Source organism: Macrobrachium rosenbergii, chromosome 48, assembly GCF_040412425.1.
Source record: "Macrobrachium rosenbergii isolate ZJJX-2024 chromosome 48, ASM4041242v1, whole genome shotgun sequence".
In the NCBI taxonomy this organism is placed as follows: Eukaryota; Metazoa; Arthropoda; class Malacostraca; order Decapoda; family Palaemonidae; genus Macrobrachium; species Macrobrachium rosenbergii.
This window is the reverse complement of record NC_089788.1, coordinates 74,065,291-74,087,195: the sequence shown is the minus strand read 5'-3', so window position 1 is coordinate 74,087,195 and position 21,905 is coordinate 74,065,291. Positions and strand designations below refer to the sequence as shown.

The 21,905-nt window shown below is 32.0% G+C and overlaps 5 protein-coding genes and 1 pseudogene across 7 annotated transcripts in view; 1 reads left to right on the top strand and 5 right to left on the bottom strand.

The window, feature by feature from the left end:
* The window catches only part of LOC136831560 (pro-resilin-like), a 367,651-nt gene that overhangs the window by 273,142 nt on the left and 72,604 nt on the right, over positions 1–21,905 (top strand). The gene's annotated exons all lie outside the window — the stretch shown is intronic.
* On the bottom strand, positions 1,315–2,238 carry LOC136831749 (pro-resilin-like; annotated as a pseudogene).
* On the bottom strand, positions 5,164–6,069 carry LOC136831748 (pro-resilin-like). Its single transcript, XM_067092368.1, has 3 exons — positions 6,028–6,069; positions 5,775–5,858; positions 5,164–5,619 (listed from the first exon to the last, which is right to left on the bottom strand). The coding sequence occupies exons 1-3, from the start codon at positions 6,037–6,039 to the stop codon at positions 5,299–5,301; spliced, it is 417 nt and encodes a 138-aa protein (XP_066948469.1). The 5' UTR covers positions 6,040–6,069; the 3' UTR covers positions 5,164–5,298.
* On the bottom strand, positions 8,819–9,752 carry LOC136831747 (pro-resilin-like). The gene is made up of 3 exons (XM_067092367.1): positions 9,702–9,752; positions 9,448–9,531; positions 8,819–9,292 (listed from the first exon to the last, which is right to left on the bottom strand). The coding sequence occupies exons 1-3, from the start codon at positions 9,711–9,713 to the stop codon at positions 8,972–8,974; spliced, it is 417 nt and encodes a 138-aa protein (XP_066948468.1). The 5' UTR covers positions 9,714–9,752; the 3' UTR covers positions 8,819–8,971.
* Positions 12,523–13,463, bottom strand: LOC136831746 (pro-resilin-like). Its single transcript, XM_067092366.1, has 3 exons — positions 13,413–13,463; positions 13,161–13,244; positions 12,523–13,005 (listed from the first exon to the last, which is right to left on the bottom strand). Exons 1-3 carry the CDS (start codon positions 13,422–13,424, stop codon positions 12,685–12,687), a joined length of 417 nt encoding a protein of 138 aa, XP_066948467.1. The 5' UTR covers positions 13,425–13,463; the 3' UTR covers positions 12,523–12,684.
* Positions 17,763–19,324, bottom strand: LOC136831745 (pro-resilin-like). Its single transcript, XM_067092365.1, has 3 exons — positions 19,264–19,324; positions 18,347–18,427; positions 17,763–18,216 (listed from the first exon to the last, which is right to left on the bottom strand). The coding sequence occupies exons 1-3, from the start codon at positions 19,273–19,275 to the stop codon at positions 17,887–17,889; spliced, it is 423 nt and encodes a 140-aa protein (XP_066948466.1). The 5' UTR covers positions 19,276–19,324; the 3' UTR covers positions 17,763–17,886.

The following is a 21,905-nucleotide window of genomic DNA, read 5'->3' as shown; positions in this document are numbered from 1 at the left end:
TCTTAACTATTACTTCTTTGAACAACAGTTTTTAGTTCCACCTTTAGATCAATATTATTATTCCTTCGTTATTATTCTCTTTACCTTGCTGTCCAACCGCTCCAACGCCCTCTTCTTGGACTCCAGTGCTGAATGGAATAATGCCACTTGAATGCCACTTGAATAATAATAATAAACGGATTTTGACAAAGGAAAAGCTATTTCTGGAGTTTTTCTAGGTAATTTTGCTAGATGAGAAAGCTAAATTTTTTTTACCCCCAGAGCGAGCTCCACTAGATGGAGTCTGTATGGAAAAGGGTGAACTACAAAAACACGTTATCCTGAGATTCCCAATTCAAAAGTCCCAACGAGAGAGGTGCCGATTCAAGCCCATTCTCTGTAACAAGGTGCCGCATTCCATTTTAGCACGTTTTTAAGTTCACACGTAATTTCGTTGTGATCCTTATTTTGTGCTCTAATTGGATTTTTATGGCATCCTTTCTTCTTCAATTACTTGAGTACCAGTGTTTTGTTGTTTTTTAGGCGATTGAGGCTTCTTATTTTCCTTTCTTTAATAATTAAAGGGATTTATAACGCCCGTCTCGATCTCCTCTCACTCGTCTCTTGACCTCTTTGGTCTTGGGCAACATGTTTGTTTTGTGTTTTTTTTGTATCCCTTTTATTTGGGATATTTTACCATTAATGATCCCCTTTAGTGGGTTTGATTAATTTTGTTTGTTCTGTACCCATTTACTACGAGAAGTGCTGTTTAGCGTTTAGGCTACGAGCGCTCCCCTCGCCCATTCTTTTTGGACATGGCTTCATTACAGTGTGATTTTTATGGAATGTTTAATGAGCTACCCACTTGAATTCGCCTTTATCATGGCTTCATAATAATAATAATAAGGCAATAATAATAATAATAATAATAATAATAATAATAATAATAATAATAATAATAATAAACCCATCATTTATATAAAGCATTAGTTTTCATAGTAAAAATAAAAAGGAGATGACTGACATATTTCTGTGTCGAATGAGATATCCTAACTCTCTCTCTCTCTCTCTCTCTCTCTCTCTCTCTCTCTCTCTCTCTCTCGTGTGTGTCTGTGTGTGTGTATATGTATATATATATATATATATATATATATATATATATATATATATATATATATATATATATATATATATATATATATATATATATATATATAATGATTTTATTTTATCATTTAAATTTTAGGAGTTACATATATCCATTCGTGAGTGATGGAATTTTTAATCAAGAATTCTTTCAGGGACTCTTAAAAGTCAAGAATAAAACAAATAAATTACATTTCAAAGTTTATTCAATAAATAAGTATAAATACTGACTGAGGGTTTTCAAAGAAGTTTGCCGAGAATAAGGAAAATCATTGGCGTTCAGGAAGAAGTTCGACTTCCTTCGAGATTATTTGGTCTCAGGATTTAAGTGGATTCGGGATTCGGTTCTTAGGATTTACTTGGACTCGTTGGAGCCAGAGCCATAGTAGAACCTCCTGGGAGCCTCACGGGACTCGAAGGATTCGTCGGAGTCGGGGAACTGAGCCTCACCGGAGTAGGTCACATCGGCGATGTATCCGTCGTCGCCATCGACGCGGAAGGCCACCTTCTGCAGGCGGCCGTCGGGAAGGTGGACATAGTAGGATCCTGGGTGTTCTCGCCGTCACGGGCTTCCTGGTGTCCGAAGTCGTTGCGGGAGGGGCGTGGTTGACGGCCCAGTTGAAGTTGTACTTGGCTTCGCCGGATTCGAAGGACTCAACGGAGCCAGAAGAGAACTGTAATCAATAAGAATGGTTCATGATTCAGGAATTACTCAGGTCATTTTTTATTTCAAATTAAAAATTCATCTTCTAATATTTCCTTCAAAATTAACTTAAATAAGATGGAAACGATTTAATAAAAGGATTCGAGACTAAACAAACAAAGCTTACCCTCCTTGGTGGAGCATATCTCTCGAAGCTCTCGAAGCTGTCAGCTGCTACCAGGGCAGCCATGCCCAAAAAGACGAGGGTGACCTGAAATGACATAAAAAAAAAAATCAATGTTACAAAGTTATTAATGACTAACAGATATCATCAATCTTATAATTACCATAATAACTGTCCCTGTCCTCAAATAAAACAGAAAAGATATAGCAGATATATTCTTCCACTCAGGCAGAATCCCCAGACCCCACAAACCTTACTTTGGAGATCATGTTTGTGTTTTGACGAAGTCTCAACAAGATGAGTCTGTGCTGATCCCACAAAATGCTGCTCTTTATATACCGGTCAGTGTTTGGATGGGCGTGGCGGCTTCCGTCTGCACGAGACGGGTTTTTGCATCCTGTGATTTCTACAGTACAAGGATTTCAAAAAGGATTTCACTACTTGTGATTAGTCAATCCCCGAATCCTCATTTGCGAGTCAGGATCTGGATCGTCCCTTCGCCTGGACAAGATCTCAGGATCGTAGTTAGCTCGTTTCATCGGTCAGATGTTGTCATTGTGGCCTACTATGATTTTCTCTTTATTAATATTATAATAATTAATTACCATTATAATTATTATTAATTTTTTAGTTATCATCATTATTACAGATTTATCCATTACTGTCACTGTAATAATACAAAAAGAAAAATGACTGCAACAGTTTTAATATCAACAGACACATGAACTTAATAGTGAGGAAAGCCTAATAATAATAATAATAATAATAATAATAATAATAATAATAATAATAATAATAATAATAATAATAATAATAATAATAACACTGTTGAGAAAGTTCATAGTAATAAGAAAAAATTATTATTATTATTATTATTATTATTATTATTATTATTATTATTATTATTATTATTATTATTATTATTATTATTATTATTATATTCCATTATTATTTTTAGCATTATTTACATAGTTTTTCATTTTCGTTTTTATCACTATTTATATATTTTTCCATTTTATTTTTTACCATTATTTAAATATTTTTCTAATTAGTATCATTTTGATTACTGTTGTGTTATTATTTCCACTTCGGTCATTTTTTATTGCATTATGCCGATACTATGGTCGTCATTATTATAATTCTGCAATTTTTGTTATTGTTATTACGTCCAGCGTTACCTTCAAAATTACTCGCAGCGTTACATTTTGAATTATATTACCCAACGATTGACAGAATAACCGTATCTTATTGTCCTTTGTCTTATGTATAATCTGGATATTATTATAAAATAATAATAATTTATTAATAATAATAATAAAATTTTGTAATAAGTTTATTATAGTTAATAATAATAATAATAATAATAATAATAATAATAATAATAATAATAATAATAATAATAATGAATACAATTATATAAAATTATATTACTGTTATAAATATAGTAATATATTTACTATAATAATAATAATTGTGAATAATAATAAATAATAATAATAATAATAATAATAATAATAATAATAATAATAATAATAATAATAATAATAATAATTTTGATATGAATCCACAATTATATAGTAAATTATATTACTGTGTAAAATAAATATAGTAATATAGTTTACTATATAATTGTGGATTTTTATTACACAGATTGTTTTTCATAAGATTGTGAATTTCTTAGCAATAATAATAATAATAATAATAATAATTTAATAATAATAATAATAATAATAATAATAATAATAAAATTTTGATAAGATATTATATAAAAATATTAAAAATAAATATAGTAATATAATTTACTATATAATTGTGAATTTTATTACACATTATTTTTCACGCAATAATAATGATAATAATAATAATAAAAATAATTCTTAATAATAATAATAATAATAATAATAATAATAATAATAATAATAAATAATAATAATAATAATAATAAAATAAAGAAGAAGAAGGAGGAGAACCAAAAACAAGAATCTTAATGATAATTACCTCTAATTGTCCATGAAGAACAGGAAACTCTGAAATCAGACAATATTCCAATTATACAAAAAGATATAACCCCTATTTCAACCATTCGTCAAATCCAATAGAACGCTCCCATAGTCATCAACAGCTATTTCCAGGCCATTCAGCTTCTTGATATTTTGAAGAACTTTTTCAGATTAGCCTCTGGTGATATTGTCTTCAGCTCAGCGTAGATGCAAACTCTGTCGAAAGGCACATACAATGGGACTTTCAATTTTACTTGAAATAGGGATTTATAACTTTTTTTTTTTTTGCTGAGCAGTGGCACAAGTATGCAGTGAATGTGCCTCGCTGCCGAAGTTCTCAGTTTCAGAGGTCCTTCTTTCCTCACACCTTTGGACTGTGGAACAGACTCCCTGAAGATGCTGTGGAAATGGAACCTCAAAAGTTCAAACAAAGATGTATTGCATTACGTCCGTAAAGCAGTTCTCCTTGCATTTTGTAATTTACTTGCATTTTCATCTGTTTTTTTACAAATTTGTTGATTTGTTTTTTTTTTTCTTTTGAGTGATTCTGTTTCTTCTTTCACATGAACACCATAGTATTCTTCATAGCTTGAATTTCAATTCTTTGGACCCTGTGCATGTTCCATATGAATAGGGTTCATCTTCTGGATAATAATAATAATAATAATAATAATAATAATAATAATAATAATAATAATAATAATAATAATAATAATAATAATGAAAAGGGTAGTGATTGACTTGCATGATGTGTCGAATGAGATATCCCCCCCTCCTCCCTCTCTCTCTCTCTCTCTCTCTCACTCAGACTCACATGCACTCACACACTCTCATTCTTTCTTCATATACATATATATATATATATATGTGTGTGTGTATATATATATATATATATGTGTGTGTGTGTGTGTGTGTGTGTGTGTGTGTGTAAATTTAAGTCATAATCACAGTCATCTTCTTCCCATAAATTAGTATAATTATATCTACTCAACAACTATAGTATTTTTATTTATATGTCTTTTTTTACGATTCCATTTGAGTAAATAATTACTGAATCTAAAATTATTTTCTTTTTATCATTTAAATTTCAGGAGTCACATATATCCATTCGTGAGTAATGGAATGTTTAATCAAGAAAATTCCTTCAGGAACTTTTAAAAGTCAAAAATAAAACAACTGAATTACATTTCAAAGTTTATTCAATAAATAAGTATAAATACTGACTGAGGGTTTTCAAAGAAGTTTGCCGAGAATTAACGAAAATCATTGGCGTTCAGGAGGAAGTTCTTCCTTCGAGATTATTTGGTCTCAGGATTTAAGTGGATTCGGGATTCGGTTCTCAGGATTTACTTGGACTCGTTGGAGCCGGAGCCATAGTAGAACCTCCTGGGAGCCTCACGGGACTCGAAGGACTCGTCGGAGTCGGGGAACTGAGCCTCACCGGAGTAGGTCACATCGGCGATGTATCCGTCGTCGCCATCGACGTGGAAGGACACCTTCTGCAGGCGGCCGTCGGGAAGGTGGACGTAGTAGGATCCCTGGGTGTCCTCGCCGTCACGGGCTTCCTGGTGTCCGAAGTCGTTGCGGGAGAGGGCGTGGTTGACGGCCCAGTTGAAGTTGTACTTGGCTTCGCCGGACTCGAAGGACTCAACGGAGCCAGAGGAGAACTGTAATCAATAGGAATCGTTCATGATTCAGGAATTACTCAGGTCATTGAAATTTCAAATTAAAAATTCATTTTCTAATATTTCCTTCAAAAAGAATTTGGATAAGTTAAAAACGATTTAATAAAAGGATTCGAGACTAAACAAACAAAGCTTACCCTCCTTGGTGGAGCATATCTCTCGAAGCTCTCGAAGCTGTCAGCAGCTACCAAGGCAGCCATGCCCAAAAAGACGAGGGTGACCTGAAATGACATAAAAAAAATCAATGTTAAAAAGTTATTAATGACTAACAGATAACATCAATCTCATAATTACCATAATAACTGTCCCTGTCCTCAAATAAAACAGAAAAGATATAGCAGATATATTCTTCCACTCAGGCAGAATCCCCGAGACCCCACCAAACCTTACTTTGGAGATCATGTTTGTGTTTTTGACGAAGTCTCAACAAGATGAGTCTGTGCTGATCCCACAAAATGCTGCTCTTTATATACCCCGTCAGTGTTTGGATGGGCGTGGCGGCTTCCGTCTGCACGAGACGGGTTTTTGCATCCTGTGTTTTCTACAGTACAAGGATTTCAAAAAGGATTTCACTACTCGTGATTAGTCAATCCCCGAATCCTCAATTGCGAGTCAGGATCTGGATCGTCCCTTCGCCTGGACAAGATCTCAGGATCGTAGTTAGCTCGTTTCATCGATCAGATGTTGTCATTGTGGCCTACTATGATTTTCTCATTATTAATATTATTATAATTGATTACCATTATAATTATTATTGATTTTTCAGTTGTCATCATTATCACATATTTATCCATCACTGTCATTGTAATAATACAAAAAGAAAAATTACTGCAACAGTTTTAATATCAACAGACACATGAACATAATAGTGAGGAAAGCCTAATAATAATAATAATAATAATAATAATAATAATAATAATAATAATAATAATAATAATAATAAAAATAATAATAACACTATTGAGAATAATCATAGTAATAAGTAAAAATTATTATTATTATTATTATTATTATTATTATTATTATTATTATTATTATTATTATTATTATTATTATTATTATTATTATTATTATATTATTTATATATTATTTATTATATATATATTTTCCATTTTATTTTTTATCACTATTTATATATTTTTCCATTTTATTTTTATCATTATTTAAATATTTTTCTAATTAGTATTATTTTGATTACTGTTGTGTTATTATTTCCACTTCGTCTTTTTTATTGCATTATTATTATTATCATTATTATAATTCTGCAATTTTTTTATTGTTATTACGTCCAGCGTTACCTTCAAAATTACTCGCAGCGTTACATTTTGAATTATATTACCCAAGATTGTCAGCATAACCGTATCTTATTGTCCTTTGTCTTATGTTAATATGTTATTATAAAGCTGTATATCTGTAATCTGGAAAATTTTATGGTGTTCAATAATAATAATAATAATATAATAATAATAATAATAATAATAACAAGTGTAATAACCACAATATATAGTTAATAATAATAATAATAATAATAATAAAATGTCATAATAATAATAATAATAATAATTTTGATATGAATAATCTAAAAAGTAAATTATATTATGTTAAAAAAATATATAATAAGTTTACTAATAATAATAATAATTGTGAATTTCTTAAATAATAATAATAATGATAATAATAATAATAATAATAATAATAATAATAATAATTTTGATAAGAATCTACAATTATACAGTAAACTATATTACTGTGTAAAATAAATATAGTAATATAATTTACTATATAATTGTGGAATTTTATTATTACAGATTATTTTTCACGAGACTGTGAATTTCTTAGCAAATAATAATAATAATAATAATAATAATAATAATAATAATAATAATAATAATAATAATAATAATAATAATAGAAGAAGAAGAAGAAGGAGAACAACAACAACAAGAATCTTAATGATAATTACCTCTAATTGTCCATGAAGAACAGGAAACTTCGAATTCAGACAATATTCCTATTATACAAAAAGGATATAACCCCTATTTCATCCATTCGTCAAATCCAATAGAACGCGCCCGTAGTCATCAACAGCTATTTCCAGTCCATTCAACTTCTTCATATTTTGAAGAACTTTCTCAGATTAGCCTCTGGTGATATTCTCTTCAGCTCAGCGTAGATACAAACTCTGTCGAAAGGCACATACAACGGGACTTTCGAATTTTACCTTGGAAACAGAGATATATAACTCTTTTTTTTTTTGCTGAGCAGTGGCACCTGTATGCAGTGAATGTGCCTCGCTGCCGAAGTTCTCGGTTCCAGAGGTCCTTCTTTCCTCACACCTTTGGACTGTGGAACAGTCTCCCTGAAGTTGCTGTGCAAATGGAACCGCAGAAGTTCAAACAAAGATATAATGCATTACGTCCTTAAAGCAGTTCTCCTTGCATTTTGTAATTTACGTGCATTTTCATCTGTTTTTTTACAAATTTGTTGATTTGTTTATTTTTTTCTTTTAAGTGATCTCTTCTTTCTGTATTTCCTATTACCTTCTGTTACTTATTTCATATAATAACACCTTAATATTCTTTGGAAGCATGTTCCGTATGAATAGGGTTCATCTTCTGAATAATAATAATAATAATAATAATAATAATAATAATAATAATAATAATAATAATAATAATAATGAAAAGGAAATAATAGACATACATGCTGTGTCGAATGAGATATCCCCACCCCCCGCCTCCCTCTCTCTCTCTCTCTACACACAGACACACACACACACATGCACACACACACACACACACATATATATATATATATATATATATATATATATATATATATATATATATATATATATATATATATATATATATATATATATATTATATATGTTTATATGTGTGTGTATGTGTGTGTAAATTTAAGTCATAATCACAGCCATCTACTTCACATGAATTAGCATAATTATATCTACGCCAACAACTAAAGTATTTTTATGTATATGTCTTTTTACGATTCCATTTTGAGTAAATAATTACTGAACTCTAAAATGATTGTCTTTTTAGCATTTAAATTTCAGGAGTCACATATATCCATTCGCGAGGAATGGAATTTTTAATCAAGAATTCTTCCAAGGATTCTTAAAAGTCAAGAACAAAACAACTGAATTATATTTCAAAGTTTATTCAATAAATAAGTATAAATACTGACTGAGGGTTTTCAAAGAAGTTTGCCGAGAATAAGGAAAATCATTGGCGTTCAGGAAGAAGTTCTACTTCCTTCGAGATTATTTGGTCTCAGGATTTAAGTGGATTCGGGATTCGGTTCTCAGGATTTACTTGGACTCGTTGGAACCAGAGCCATAGTAGAACCTCCTGGGAGCCTCACGGGACTCGAAGGATTCGTCGGAGTCGGGGAACTGAGCCTCACCGGAGTAGGTCACATCGGCGATGTATCCGTCGTCGCCATCGACGTGGAAGGCCACCTTCTGCAGGCGGCCGTCGGGAAGGTGGACATAGTAGGATCCCTGGGTGTTCTCGCCGTCACGGGCTTCCTGGTGTCCGAAGTCGTTGCGGGAGGGGGCGTGGTTGACGGCCCAGTTGAAGTTGTACTTGGCTTCGCCGGATTCGAAGGACTCAACGGAGCCAGAGGAGAACTGTAATCAATAGGAATCGTTCATGATTCAGGAATTACTCAGGTCATTGAAATTTCAAATTAAAAATATACCTTCAAGTATTTCCTTCAAAAAGAACTTAAATAAGATGGAAACGATTTAATAAAAGGATTCGAGACTAAACAAACAAAGCTTACCCTCCTTGGTGGAGCATATCTCTCGAAGCTCTCGAAGCTGTCAGCAGCTACCAGGGCAGCCATGCCCAAAAAGACGAGGGTGACCTGAAATGACATAAAAAAAAAATCAATTTATAAAGTTATTAATGACTAACAGACAATATCAATGTTATAATTACCATAATAACTGTCCCTGTCCTCAAATAAAACAGAAAAGACGTAGCAGATATATTCTTCCACTCAGACAGAATCCCCGAGACCCCACCAAACCTTACTTTGGAGATCATGTTTGTGTTTTTGACGAAGTCTCAACAAGATGAGTCTGTGCTGATCCCAAAAACTGCTGCTCTTTATATACCGCGTCAGTGTTTGGATGGGCGTGGCGGCTTCCGTCTGCACGAGACGGGTTTTTGCATCCTGTGTTTTCTACAGTACAAGGATTTCAAAAAGGATTTCACTACCTGTGATTAGTCAATCCCCGAATCCTCAATTGCGAGTCAGGATCTGGATCGTCCCTTCGCCTGGACAAGATCTCAGGATCGTAGTTAGCTCGTTTCATCGGTCAGATGTTGTCATTGTGGCCTACTATGATTTTCTCATTATTAATATTATTATAATTAATTACCATTATAATTATTATTAATTTTTCAGTTATCATCATTATTACAGATTTATCCATCACTGTCATTGTAATAATACAAAAATATAAATGACTGCAACAGTTTTAATATCAACAGACACATGAACATAATAGTGAGGAAAGCCTAATTATAATAATAATAATAATAATAATAATAATAATAATAATAATAATAATAATAATAATATAATAATAATAATAATAATAACACTATTGAGAATGATCATAGTAATAGGGAAAAATTATTATTATTATTATTATTATTATTATTATTATTATTATTATTATTATTATTATTATATATATGTACAGTATATTCTATTATTTTTGGCATTATTTATATATTTTTCCATTTTCGTTTTTATCACTATTTATATATTTTTCCATTTTATTTTTTATCATTATTTAAATATTTTTCTAATTAGTATTATTTTGATTACTGTTGTGTTATTATTTCCACTTCGGTAATCTTTTTTATTGCATTATGCCGGTGCTATGGTCGTCATTATTATAATTCTGCAATTTTTGTTATTGTTATTACGTCCAGCGTTACCTTCAAAATTACTCGCAGCGTTACATTTTGAATTATATTACCCAACGATTGACAGTATAACCGTGTCTTATTGTCCTTTGTCTCATGTTAATATGTTATTATAAAAGCTGTATATCTTTATTCCGGAAAATTTTAGGGTGTTTGGTAATAATAATAATAATAATAATAATAATAATAATAATAATAATAATAATAATAATAATAATAATAATAATAATATGTGTAACAAGAATCCACAGTTATATAGTCAACTATATTACTTAATAATAATAATAATAATAATAATAATAATAATAATAATAATAATAATAATAATAATAATAATAATAATAATTTGTGTAATAAGAATCCACAATTAGGTAGTAAACTATATTACTAGGTAAAATAAACATGTTAATATAGTTTACTATATAATTGTGGATTTTTATTACACAGATTGTTTTTCATAAGATTGTGAATTTCTTAGCAATAATAATAATAATAATAATAATAATAATAATAATTGATAAGAATCCACATAGTAATATAGTAAACTATATTACTATGTAAACTAAATATAGTAATATAGTTTACTATATAATTGTGAATTTTTATTACACATTATTTTTAACGAGATTGTGAATTTCTTAGCAGTAATAATAATAATAATAATAATAATAATAATAATAATAATAATAATAATAATAATAATAATAAAAATAATAAAAGAAGAAGAAGGAGGAGAACAACAAAAACAAGAATCTTAATGATAATTACCTCTAATTGTCCATGAAGAACAGGAAACTTCGAATTCAGACAATATTCCTATTATTCAAAAAGATATAACCCCTATTTCATCCATTCGTCAAATCCAATAGAACTCTCCCATAGTCATCAACAGCTATTTCCAGTCCATTCAGCTTCTTGATATTTTGAAGAACTTTTTCAGATTAGCCTCTGGTGATATTCTCTTCAGCTCAGCGTAGATGCAAACTCTGTCGAAAGGCACATACAAAGGGACTTTCGAATTTCACCTTGGAAATAGGGATTTATAACCTTTTTTTTTTATTTGCTGAGCAGTGGCACAAGTACGCAGTGAATGTGCCTCGCTGCCGAAGTTCTCGGTTCCAGAGGTCCTTCTTTCCTCACACCTTTGGACTGTGGAACAGACTCCCTGAAGATGCTGTGGAAATGGAACCTCAAAAGTTCAAGGAAAGATGTAATGCATTACGTCCGTAAAGCAGTTCTCCTTGTATTTTGTAATTTACTTATATTTTCATCTGTTTACTTACAAATTTGTTGATTTGTGTTTTTTTCCTTCTGAATGATTCTGTTACTTCTTTCAAATGAACACCATAGTATTCTTCGGGAGCTTGAATTTCAAGTCAGTGGACCCTGTGGGCATGTTCCATATGAATAGGGTTCATCTTCTGAATAATAATAATAATAATAATAATAATAATAATAATAATAATAATAATAATAATAATAATAATAATGAAAAGGATAGTGATTGACTTGCATGATGTGTCGAATGAGATATCCCCCCCCCCTCTCCCCTCTCTCTCTCTCTCTCTCTCTCTCTCTCTCTCTCTCTCTCTCTCTCTCTCTCTCTCTCTCATTCTTTCTTCACACACATATATATATATGTGTGTGTGTGTGTGTAAATTTAAGCATCGTAATCACAGTCATCTTCTTCCCATAAATTAGTATAATTATGTCTACTCCAACAACTATAGTATTTTCATGTATACGTCTTTTTACGATTCCAATGAGGAAATAATTACTGAGATCTGAAATTATTTTCTTTTTATCATTTAAATTTCAGGAGTCACATATATCCATTCGTGAGTAATGGAATGTTTATTCAAGAAAATTCCTTCAGGAACTTTTAAAAGTCAAAAATAAAACAACTGAATTACATTTCAAAGTTTATTCAATAAATAAGTATAAATAGTGACTGAGGGTTTTCAAAGAAGTTTGCCGAGAATTAACGAAAATCATTGGCGTTCAGGAGGAAGTTCTCCTTCCTTCGAGATTATTTGGTCTCAGGATTTAAGTGAATTCGGGATTCGGTTCTCAGGATTTACTTGGACTCGTTGGAGCCGGAGCCATAGTAGAACCTCCTGGGAGCCTCACGGGACTCGAAGGATTCGTCGGAGTCGGGGAACTGAGCCTCACCGGAGTAGGTCACATCGGCGATGTATCCGTCGTCACCATCGACGTGGAAGGACACCTTCTGCAGGCGGCCGTCGGGAAGGTGGACGTAGTAGGATCCCTGGGTGTCCTCGCCATCACGGGCTTCCTGGTGTCCGAAGTCGTTGCGGGAGGGGGCGTGGTTGACGGCCCAGTTGAAGTTGTACTTGGCTTCGCCGGATTCGAAGGACTCAACGGAGCCAGAGGAGAACTGCAATCAATAGGAATCGTTCATGATTCAGGAATCACTCAGGTCTTTTTTATTTCAAATTAAAAATATACCTTCAAGTATTTCCTTCAAAAAGAACTTGAATAAGATGGAAACGATTTAATAAAAGGATTCGAGACTAAACAAACAAAGCTTACCCTCCTTGGTGGAGCATATCTCTCGAAGCTCTCGAAGCTGTCAGCTGCTACCAGGGCAGCCATGCCCAAAAAGACGAGGGTGACCTGAAATGACATGAAAAAATCAATGTTATAAAGTTATTAATGACTAACAGATAATATCAATGTCATAATTACCATAATAACTGTCCCTGTCCTAAAATGAAACAGAATAGTCATAGCAGATATATTCTTCCACTCAGACAGAATCCCCGAGACCCCACCAAACCTTACTTTGGAGATCATGTTTGTGTTTCTGACGAAGCCTCAGCAAGATGAGTCTGTGCTGATCCCACAAACTGCTGCTCTATATATACCCGTCAGTGTTTGGATGGGCGTGGCGGCTCCCGCCCGCATGGAGACGGGTTTTTGTATCCTGTGATTTCTAAAAGGATTTCTAAAATTATCTTGCTACTTGTGATTAGCCAATCCCCGAATCCTCAATTGTATGTCAGGATCTGGATCGTCCTTTCGTCCGTACAGGATCTCAGGAACGTAGTTGGCTCGTTTCGTCGGTCAGATGTTATCACTGAGACGTATTATTATTATTATTATTATCATTATTATTATTATTATTATTATTATTATTATTAACAATGATTTTTCCGTTATTGATACTATAATAGATTTATTCCTTATTATTATTATTATTATTATTATTATTATTATTATTATTATTATTATTATTATTATTATTATTGTAAAAAAGTTATTCTTAATATTAATATTCCAGTTTTTCCACTATTATTATTATTATCATTATTATTATTATTATTATTATTATTATTATTATTATTATTATTATTATTATTATTATTATTATTATTATTATTATTATTATTATTATTATTATCATTGTAAAAAATTATTTTTGTTAATACTGATATTCTAGTTTTTCCACTATTATTATTATTACTATTATTATTATTATTATTATTATTATTATTATTATTATTATTATTATTATTATTATTATTATCACTGGTTTTGTTAAACAAAATGGAAGTTTCAACAGCATTTATTTTATATAGTAAAAGCTCGATTCGTCTTAATAATTGTTTTTTCTTGCGCTGAAATGGTTGCAAGCAACTGACCAATATTCATATCCAGCCACCCGATATGAATATTGGTCAATTGCTACAACCATTTCAGCGCAAGAAAAAACAATTAATGAGACGAATCGAGCGTTTAAAATAAATGCTTTGATAAAAAAACCTGTATTAATGCTTTTTCCTAATTTTACAAGCCATTTTGTTTTACAAAACCTTATTATTATTAAATTATTATTAGGTCTTTTTTATTATTTATAAACTAATTTTATTGCAATTATTATTATTATTATCATTATTATTATTATTATTATTATTATTATTATTATTATTATTATTATTATTATTATTATTATTATTCTCATAGATTTTCTGTCTTCATTATTGTTATTTACAGATTTTTCCTTACCAATATCAATACAATAGATTTTCCTTGATATTATCATTATTGTCCTAGTTTTTTTCCAATATTGTTATTATTATTATTATTATTATTATTATTATTATTATTATTATTAGTAGTAGTAGTAGTAGTAGTAGTAGTATTGAAGATGTAATGGGGGTATTCCATGGATTCTAACAATAATAATAATAATAATAATAATAATAATAATAATAATAATAATAATAATTTAAAATCTTGAATTTCAAGTCATTGCCACTGTGGGCATGTCCCATATGAATAGGGTTCATAATGATAATAATAATAATAATAATAATAATAATAATAATAATAATAATAATAATAATAATAATAATAATAATAATAATAATAATAAACCTTCATTTAACAGGAAATCCTCACAGACTCCATGGTGACGTATGTATGAAATTTATAATAAGAATTAAACTGGATTGAAATTTTGCTTTAGACAGTTATACTTCGTGAGGTTTTGGTAATTTTTGTGACGTCATAATCTTGGAAGAAGGTCAATTTTTTTTTATTTTAAGGTAAAATAATTATCAAATTATTATCAATATCTGACGAAAGAATTATATAAGGACGATAATAATTATCGGTAGAAAAACCAAGCTTCACCTTAGTGATTATTATAATTATTTTTATTATTATTATTATTATTATTATTATTATTATTATTATTATTATTATTATTATTATTATTATTATTATTATTATTATTAACAAAAAATAAATCCCTATACATTTGAAAAACGCCTACAGAAGTCACTGACTTGAAATTCAAGCTTTCAAAGAATATGGTGTTCATTTGCAAGAGGTTGCAGGAGATAATGGGAAATGTAAAAAGATATTAGTTATCAGGTTATTTTTTTTAAGAATGGGAGAAAAAATATAATATGTGATATAATAATATATTAAATTAATAATATAATGATAATAATTTAAAAGAATAGAGAAACATTCTTTAGTATTCCTGCTAAATACCAACTTCCAATACACACTATTAATCTTATGCTCTTTAGAATGACAAATCTTCTGAGGGATCCACCTACGTATTTTGCAGCGTCAGCAGAATTTGTTCCCACTGAATCATTCGTGATCCTTGAATTTCAGCGTCATCGTGATCCGTAAGATCAAAGGAGCATCAGGCCCCATTTAAAGGAAGTAGCTTTATACAACGTACCCGAATCTTTTGCAACGGTGGAGGGATTGTCATTCAATTCCTTAGGTACAGCCTAAGCTTTAGACGTTATCCGGTTGGGTATCTTCTTGAAAGATGAACGGGGCAATGATTTCAGTCTCGTTCTCCTCTGAAACTGGCCCCACGAGGAAAACGGCTTTTTGCCAAAATGACAGCAAAGCAAAAGAAGTTGCTTGGGAATGTGCTTGTCGGCGTCTATACTGAAGTGAAAAAAGAATGCTTAAACCACTGGATATAACAGACTTTTCCCTGTCTAAAATGAAACAAATAAATACATTAGAACGTCATACACCATGCGCAATAAATTTCACCTTCATATAACTATTTCACCTCAAATAAAACTGCAAAATGAAACGTATTTCTAATTTCCTTTCAGGTTTTCCCCCTCGACGCTAGCGCATGCGCAAGATGACCCTAAACCATCGTCGCCTGACAAGAATGTTTGCAATCTCTCACCCATGTTTACTCCGGCTTCCCCGAAGCCACACCCGGACCTGTTTCCTGCAATCGGAGGTGAAATACCCCGGGATAAGAGGACGGGGAAAGCTTTATAAGCGTTTGCTTTTGTTTATTTGTTATTTCCTTTCGTCTGCTGCCTCTTCAATGACTTATCAGCCTTCTACTCCGTCTTTTGGTAAGTTTGTATATAAGTTTCTGATGTGTGGAAACTTGCTTTCCAAAAGCGATGAAATGTGTTCACACTCACTGACTTAGGCAGGAACATATGTCGAAAAAGCTTTTCATCTATTCACGAGAAAGCGTTCCTTCTCCAGTGTCATCTATAGAAAGAATAGAACATAGAATTTAGGCCAAGGCCAAGCCCTGGGACCTATGAGGTCATCCAGCGCTGAAACGGATATTGACAGTAGAAAGTTTTGAAAGGTGTAACTGGAGGAAAACCTCCCAGTTTCACTATGAATCAACTGATAGGAGAGGGCGTAAAGTCAGATGGAAGAAAGAGAATGTGAACGGGGATACAGTAAAAGGAATGTAAGGGGTTGCAGGTAGGGGCCGTAGGGACGCTGCAAAGAACCTTAAGTAATGCCTACAGTGCACCTCATGAGGTGCACAGACGTCACTACCTCCCTATGGGGGAATGTCGTCTTTACTAAATGAGATGTCCTCGTGCATTCCCATTCCTATTTTAATTCCGAATTTGAGAACGTATAAATGGAGTAAAAAAAAAAATCTGGTGCGAACGAGAAGGCATTAGAAATTTATCCAAATTCATACACAAAAACAAACACTGAACGTTTCCATTTTCAGTAACATTGATGAGCAACGTAAAATTAATTGATTTTACCCCAAACATCAATTGAACCATTGAGGAACTGATGTGGAAATGTTGACAGGTAGAATTCTGAGATCTCAAGTCCGTCCTCTTAATTATTTTGTCCAGGGAATCTTATTCACAGTCAGTTTTCCTTGATACAAGACGCGTGACCTGTTCATTTTACGTAAGAGGCTGGTGCAAGAAAAAGTTGTTTAATTGTCAGTGTAAGGATTACGAGAAATGAAAGATTAGATGAATGCGTGTATAGATGATAATATTCTTGAATATAAATGAATGTTATACACTTTATATTCTTACTCAGATGTATGCAGATGTATGCGTTGCTGCTCTTATATAAAATCATTATATATATATATATATATATATGTATATATATATATATATATATATATATATATATATATATATATATATATATATATATATATATATATATAACAGAATATGCATGTCACACATGTGCTTACGATCTCAAACACACCATAGGCATATGTGTGTGAATTTGTGTGTGTGTGTGTGTGTGTGTGTGTGTGTGTGTGTGTGTGTGTGTGTGTGTGTTTAGAAAAGAGAAAATTGTGATAAACGATAGAAGAGGACTTTATGAAATAAATAACAAGCATTTCAAGGTATCTTTCACAATATTTATTGAATAAATTCATAAATAAATTACGAATATAAATATCTATCGAACAGTACGATAGTCAACGCCGTCTTGTTGAGATCATTGAGATTCGTTTCCAGATTTACTTGGACTCGTTGGAGTCAGGAGCACCGTAGAACCTCCTGGGAGCCTCACGGGACTCGAAGGATTCGTCGGAGTCGGGGAACTGAGCCTCACCGGAGTAGGTGACCTCGGCGATGTATCCGTCGTCACCATCGACGTGGAAGGCCACCTTCTGCAGGCGGCCGTCGGGGAGCTGGACGTAGTAGGATCCCTGGGTGTTCTCGCCGTCGCGGGCCTCCTGGTGTCCGAATTCGTTGCTGGAAGGATCGTGGTCGACGGCCCAGTTGAAGTTGTACTTGGCTTCGCCGGATTCGAAGGACTCGAAGGATTCCCGGGAGGCGGAGGAGAACTATGAAAGGAGTAGGAACGGATTACCATTCGATCCTGAATATTAAAGTTAATATTTGCCAGATAGTTTTCGAATATAATCCGGAGAAATTTACGCAATATTTTGAAGGAGCTCGAAGGATCATACTCACCCTTGGAGGAGCATATCTGTATCTCTCGAAGCTGTCGTCAGCTGCAACCAGGGCAGCTAAACCCAACACAACCAAGATGACCTGAAAATGAGATAATTGTTTGGTAATTTTGTCCTATGTGACGTAAACATAAGTTGTCTTTAAAACACTCTTTAAATTAACCAGGTATGGAATGACATAACAGTAGGAACTTCATCTAAACATGTTAATCTTCAAGAATTTTCTCTCGACAAAATCATTAACTTTAAGGAAAAAATAGGATAATTACTGTAAATACATTAGCAGTTACCAGTCATTACTAGTGCAGAAAAATATCAAAGTTCAGCATCTTAATAAATTATTTTCTATAGAATATGCTATGCAGAGATTATATCTAATATCATAGTGATAGGTTATCTATAAGAAATAGCAAGCATTTTGGAAGTATCGAGCAGAGTCCTATCGTATATAACGTTAACATTTTAGGTAAATCCTTGAACAAATTCCCTAAGGAACTCATTAGTGTTTCCTCAAGTAGCAGATGAATAATAATAATAATAATAATAATATCCATTGAACCTCACTGACACTAGGACCCTTAATAATAATAATAATAATAATAATAATAATAATAATAATAATAATAATAATGCCTATGGACCCCTCAGATTGAATCTCAAAGACACTAAGTCCCTTAATAATAATAATAATAATAATAATAATAATAATAATAATAATAATAATAATAATAATAATAATAATAATAATAATACCTATAGACCCCTCAGATTGAACCTCAAAGACACCAAGTCCCTTAATAATAATAATAATAATAAATAATAATAATAATAATAATAATAATAATAATAATAATAATAACAGTATCTAAAAACCATTCATATTGAACCTCAAAGACACCAAGCCCCTTCTAAAGCTACCTTAGAAACCATGTTGATCAACTGAAGTCTCGAAGCGAGTCTGTCTCTTGTCCTACACAGAAGCCCCCTTTATACACACGCACAGAATACCCAGCCAGGGGTATTCTCCGGACCCTGGCCAGGGCAAGGTCGGTAAGGTCGAACGCCTCGGCGTCACGGGCGAGTTTTTCCCCACCCCCATTCTTGCTACATAGGGTTAGCCAATCGCTACAGTCATGGACACCTAATATGCGAGACGTATAAAAAAAAAGTTGATTTTTGCAGGGATCATGAGAGAAATTGGAGTAAGTTCCTTGCGTATCTGATGCGTTGTTTTTATTTAGGATTAACGAGTTTTGGTTACGTTAGTTGGGATGACGGATGTAGGGCAGAGAAACTGGAGCGAATGGGAGATTGCATCTGAATGAAAAAAATATGTCATTGGTTTGAAGTATGTTATTTGATTTGCATATCCGCGTTCGTATGTCCGGAAAAAATATGAAAGTGATGTTATTCATTAATAGGTTCATATGCGTAAGGAAAGAGGTAAATACATATTATATTCGGACAGAATTCTTCTTGATTTATACATACATTGTAATCAGTAAGTGACTCTATACATTACACATAGCAGTCCTTTCACACCTGGGATCCTCCTTATCTCTGAATTCAAAGGCATCTGACTTTAAAGCTGCTAATTATTCCTTTAAAAACAGAATGATGATAACGACTGGGTTTTCAAGATATAGTACTGTAATAGGTTACCTTGTTTGTGCTGAAGGGGAAAACAATAATTATAATTTTAAAAACTAACAATTTTGAATAAGTGATTTCCAAGGGCCCATTTTAATAGCTGGCTATCTTGATGCCAATAACCTTACTAAGGATCACAAATGCATATCCTCAGATCTTGCAGGAAATGTAGTAGACAACTTTTGTTGTCTCAGTGACAACAAAAGTTCTTCAGTAAAGAATTCCCCAGGAAAGAAAGTCGATAAAAAAAGGATCTAATTGAACGACTTCAAGCTATGGAGATCTTGAAGAAGTCCTCAGACCTTTTTATGTTGTAGCTATGCCTATACGCAAAACCTGATGTCTTAGATTTGTCACTTTTTTATTGATTCTGACGGAATGACGATGCAAATTCTTTCATTCATTTGTATAATAAAAGGTGCAATATGGTCAAGATATAATATAAACTTTGGGAATTATAAAAAAAATGGTTTTGTAAGATTTTAAATTTTATTTGCGAACCTGCTCCATATTCAACATTTTTAATTCGTAGATGGTGGAGCAGGGTTTTCTGGTATTATAGTATAATAACTGAGTTATGAAACTGATATGATTTTAGTATGTTCCATTGATTTTCGAGGCAATAATAAAAATCACAGGCAAAATAATGTTGTCGTGAGAAATCTCTTAAGCTGTAATCTTCCTCTGGTCTTTAAACCTTTATCCACAAGTTGAACATTTCTTATTATCCCAGAATTATTACTGAAATATATATATATATATATATATATATATATATATATATATATATATATATATATATATATATATATATATATATATAAATTCCTTCTTTATATTGTTATAAAAATAATTGCTGTATTCAGTCAGTACTGGGCCTTAGGCCACATAATTCACTAGACAATGTTTTTGTATTTGGTATAATTTTATAACGGCAAGTCAGATAAGCTGAAAATTTTCATCACAGGTGTTATAGTCTAAATGAAGCATTGTAGAGTCGACTTAGTAAAGAGTAGACATTCCTCATTTTTCAAATCAAGAGATTGAAACTGATTAAATCCCGATTTGATACATTAGAAAATGTGAAATAAATTTTCTATATCAAATCAAGTCTGATCTTTTTCCCACTTCCCCAACAAAGAAATATGATGATGTCAATTAGCAAACAGTGAATTTTTGTTCAGGTAAAAGAAGTCTATCAAACAATGACGTGTGAATTTTATTGGGATTTGTAGTTTTACATTTTTTTATCGAAAATATATGCCATCTCATTTAGTGTTACATTCCTGAAGCTCTCCAGACTAAATGGTGTGTTCTGGGAGCATATGGTCATTACCAAGATTGAACAAATGAAAAACAAATTTAGCATTTTGTGATGGAAAGAACAAATTATTATATTTTACGTGTGCCTCATATCTGATCCTTTTTTATTTTGTAAAGAAGGATCAAGTTGACTCACTAAAATTAGAGGCCCAAAATATTACAATGACCTTGTTTGAAGGTAAGGGCCAATTCGAACTAATAAGAACAAGTAAAAAATGCACCGAAGTTTCTTCGGCGCAATCGAGTTTTCTGTACAGCCGCTACAGCGTATAATCAAGGCCACCGAAAACAGATCCACCTTTCGGTGGTCTCGGTATAATGCTGTATGAGCTGCGGCCCATGAAACTTTAACCACGGGAGGGTGGTGGCCTATCTTATATCGTTGCCAGAAGCACGATTATGGCTAACTTTAACCTTGAATAAAATAATAAAACTACTGAGGCTAGAGGGCTGAAAGTTGGTATTTTGATGAATGGGGGGTGGATGGTCAACATACCACTTTGCAGCCCTCTAGCCTCAGTAGTTTTTAAGATCGGAAGGGGGACAGAAAAAGTGCGGACTGAATAAAGTGCTGACGGACAGACAAA

Bases quoted from the DNA above. Each gene is read 5' to 3' on its own strand.
- LOC136831747 (XM_067092367.1), bottom strand. The intron at 9,293-9,447 runs GTAAGCTTTGTT...TATTGATTACAG, and splicing joins GATATGCTCCACCAAGGAGG to TTCTCCTCTGGCTCCGTTGA.
- LOC136831745 (XM_067092365.1), bottom strand. The intron at 18,217-18,346 runs GTGAGTATGATC...CTCCTTTCATAG, and splicing joins ACAGATATGCTCCTCCAAGG to TTCTCCTCCGCCTCCCGGGA.
- LOC136831746 (XM_067092366.1), bottom strand. The intron at 13,006-13,160 runs GTAAGCTTTGTT...TATTGATTGCAG, and splicing joins GATATGCTCCACCAAGGAGG to TTCTCCTCTGGCTCCGTTGA.
- LOC136831748 (XM_067092368.1), bottom strand. The intron at 5,620-5,774 runs GTAAGCTTTGTT...TATTGATTACAG, and splicing joins GATATGCTCCACCAAGGAGG to TTCTCCTCTGGCTCCGTTGA.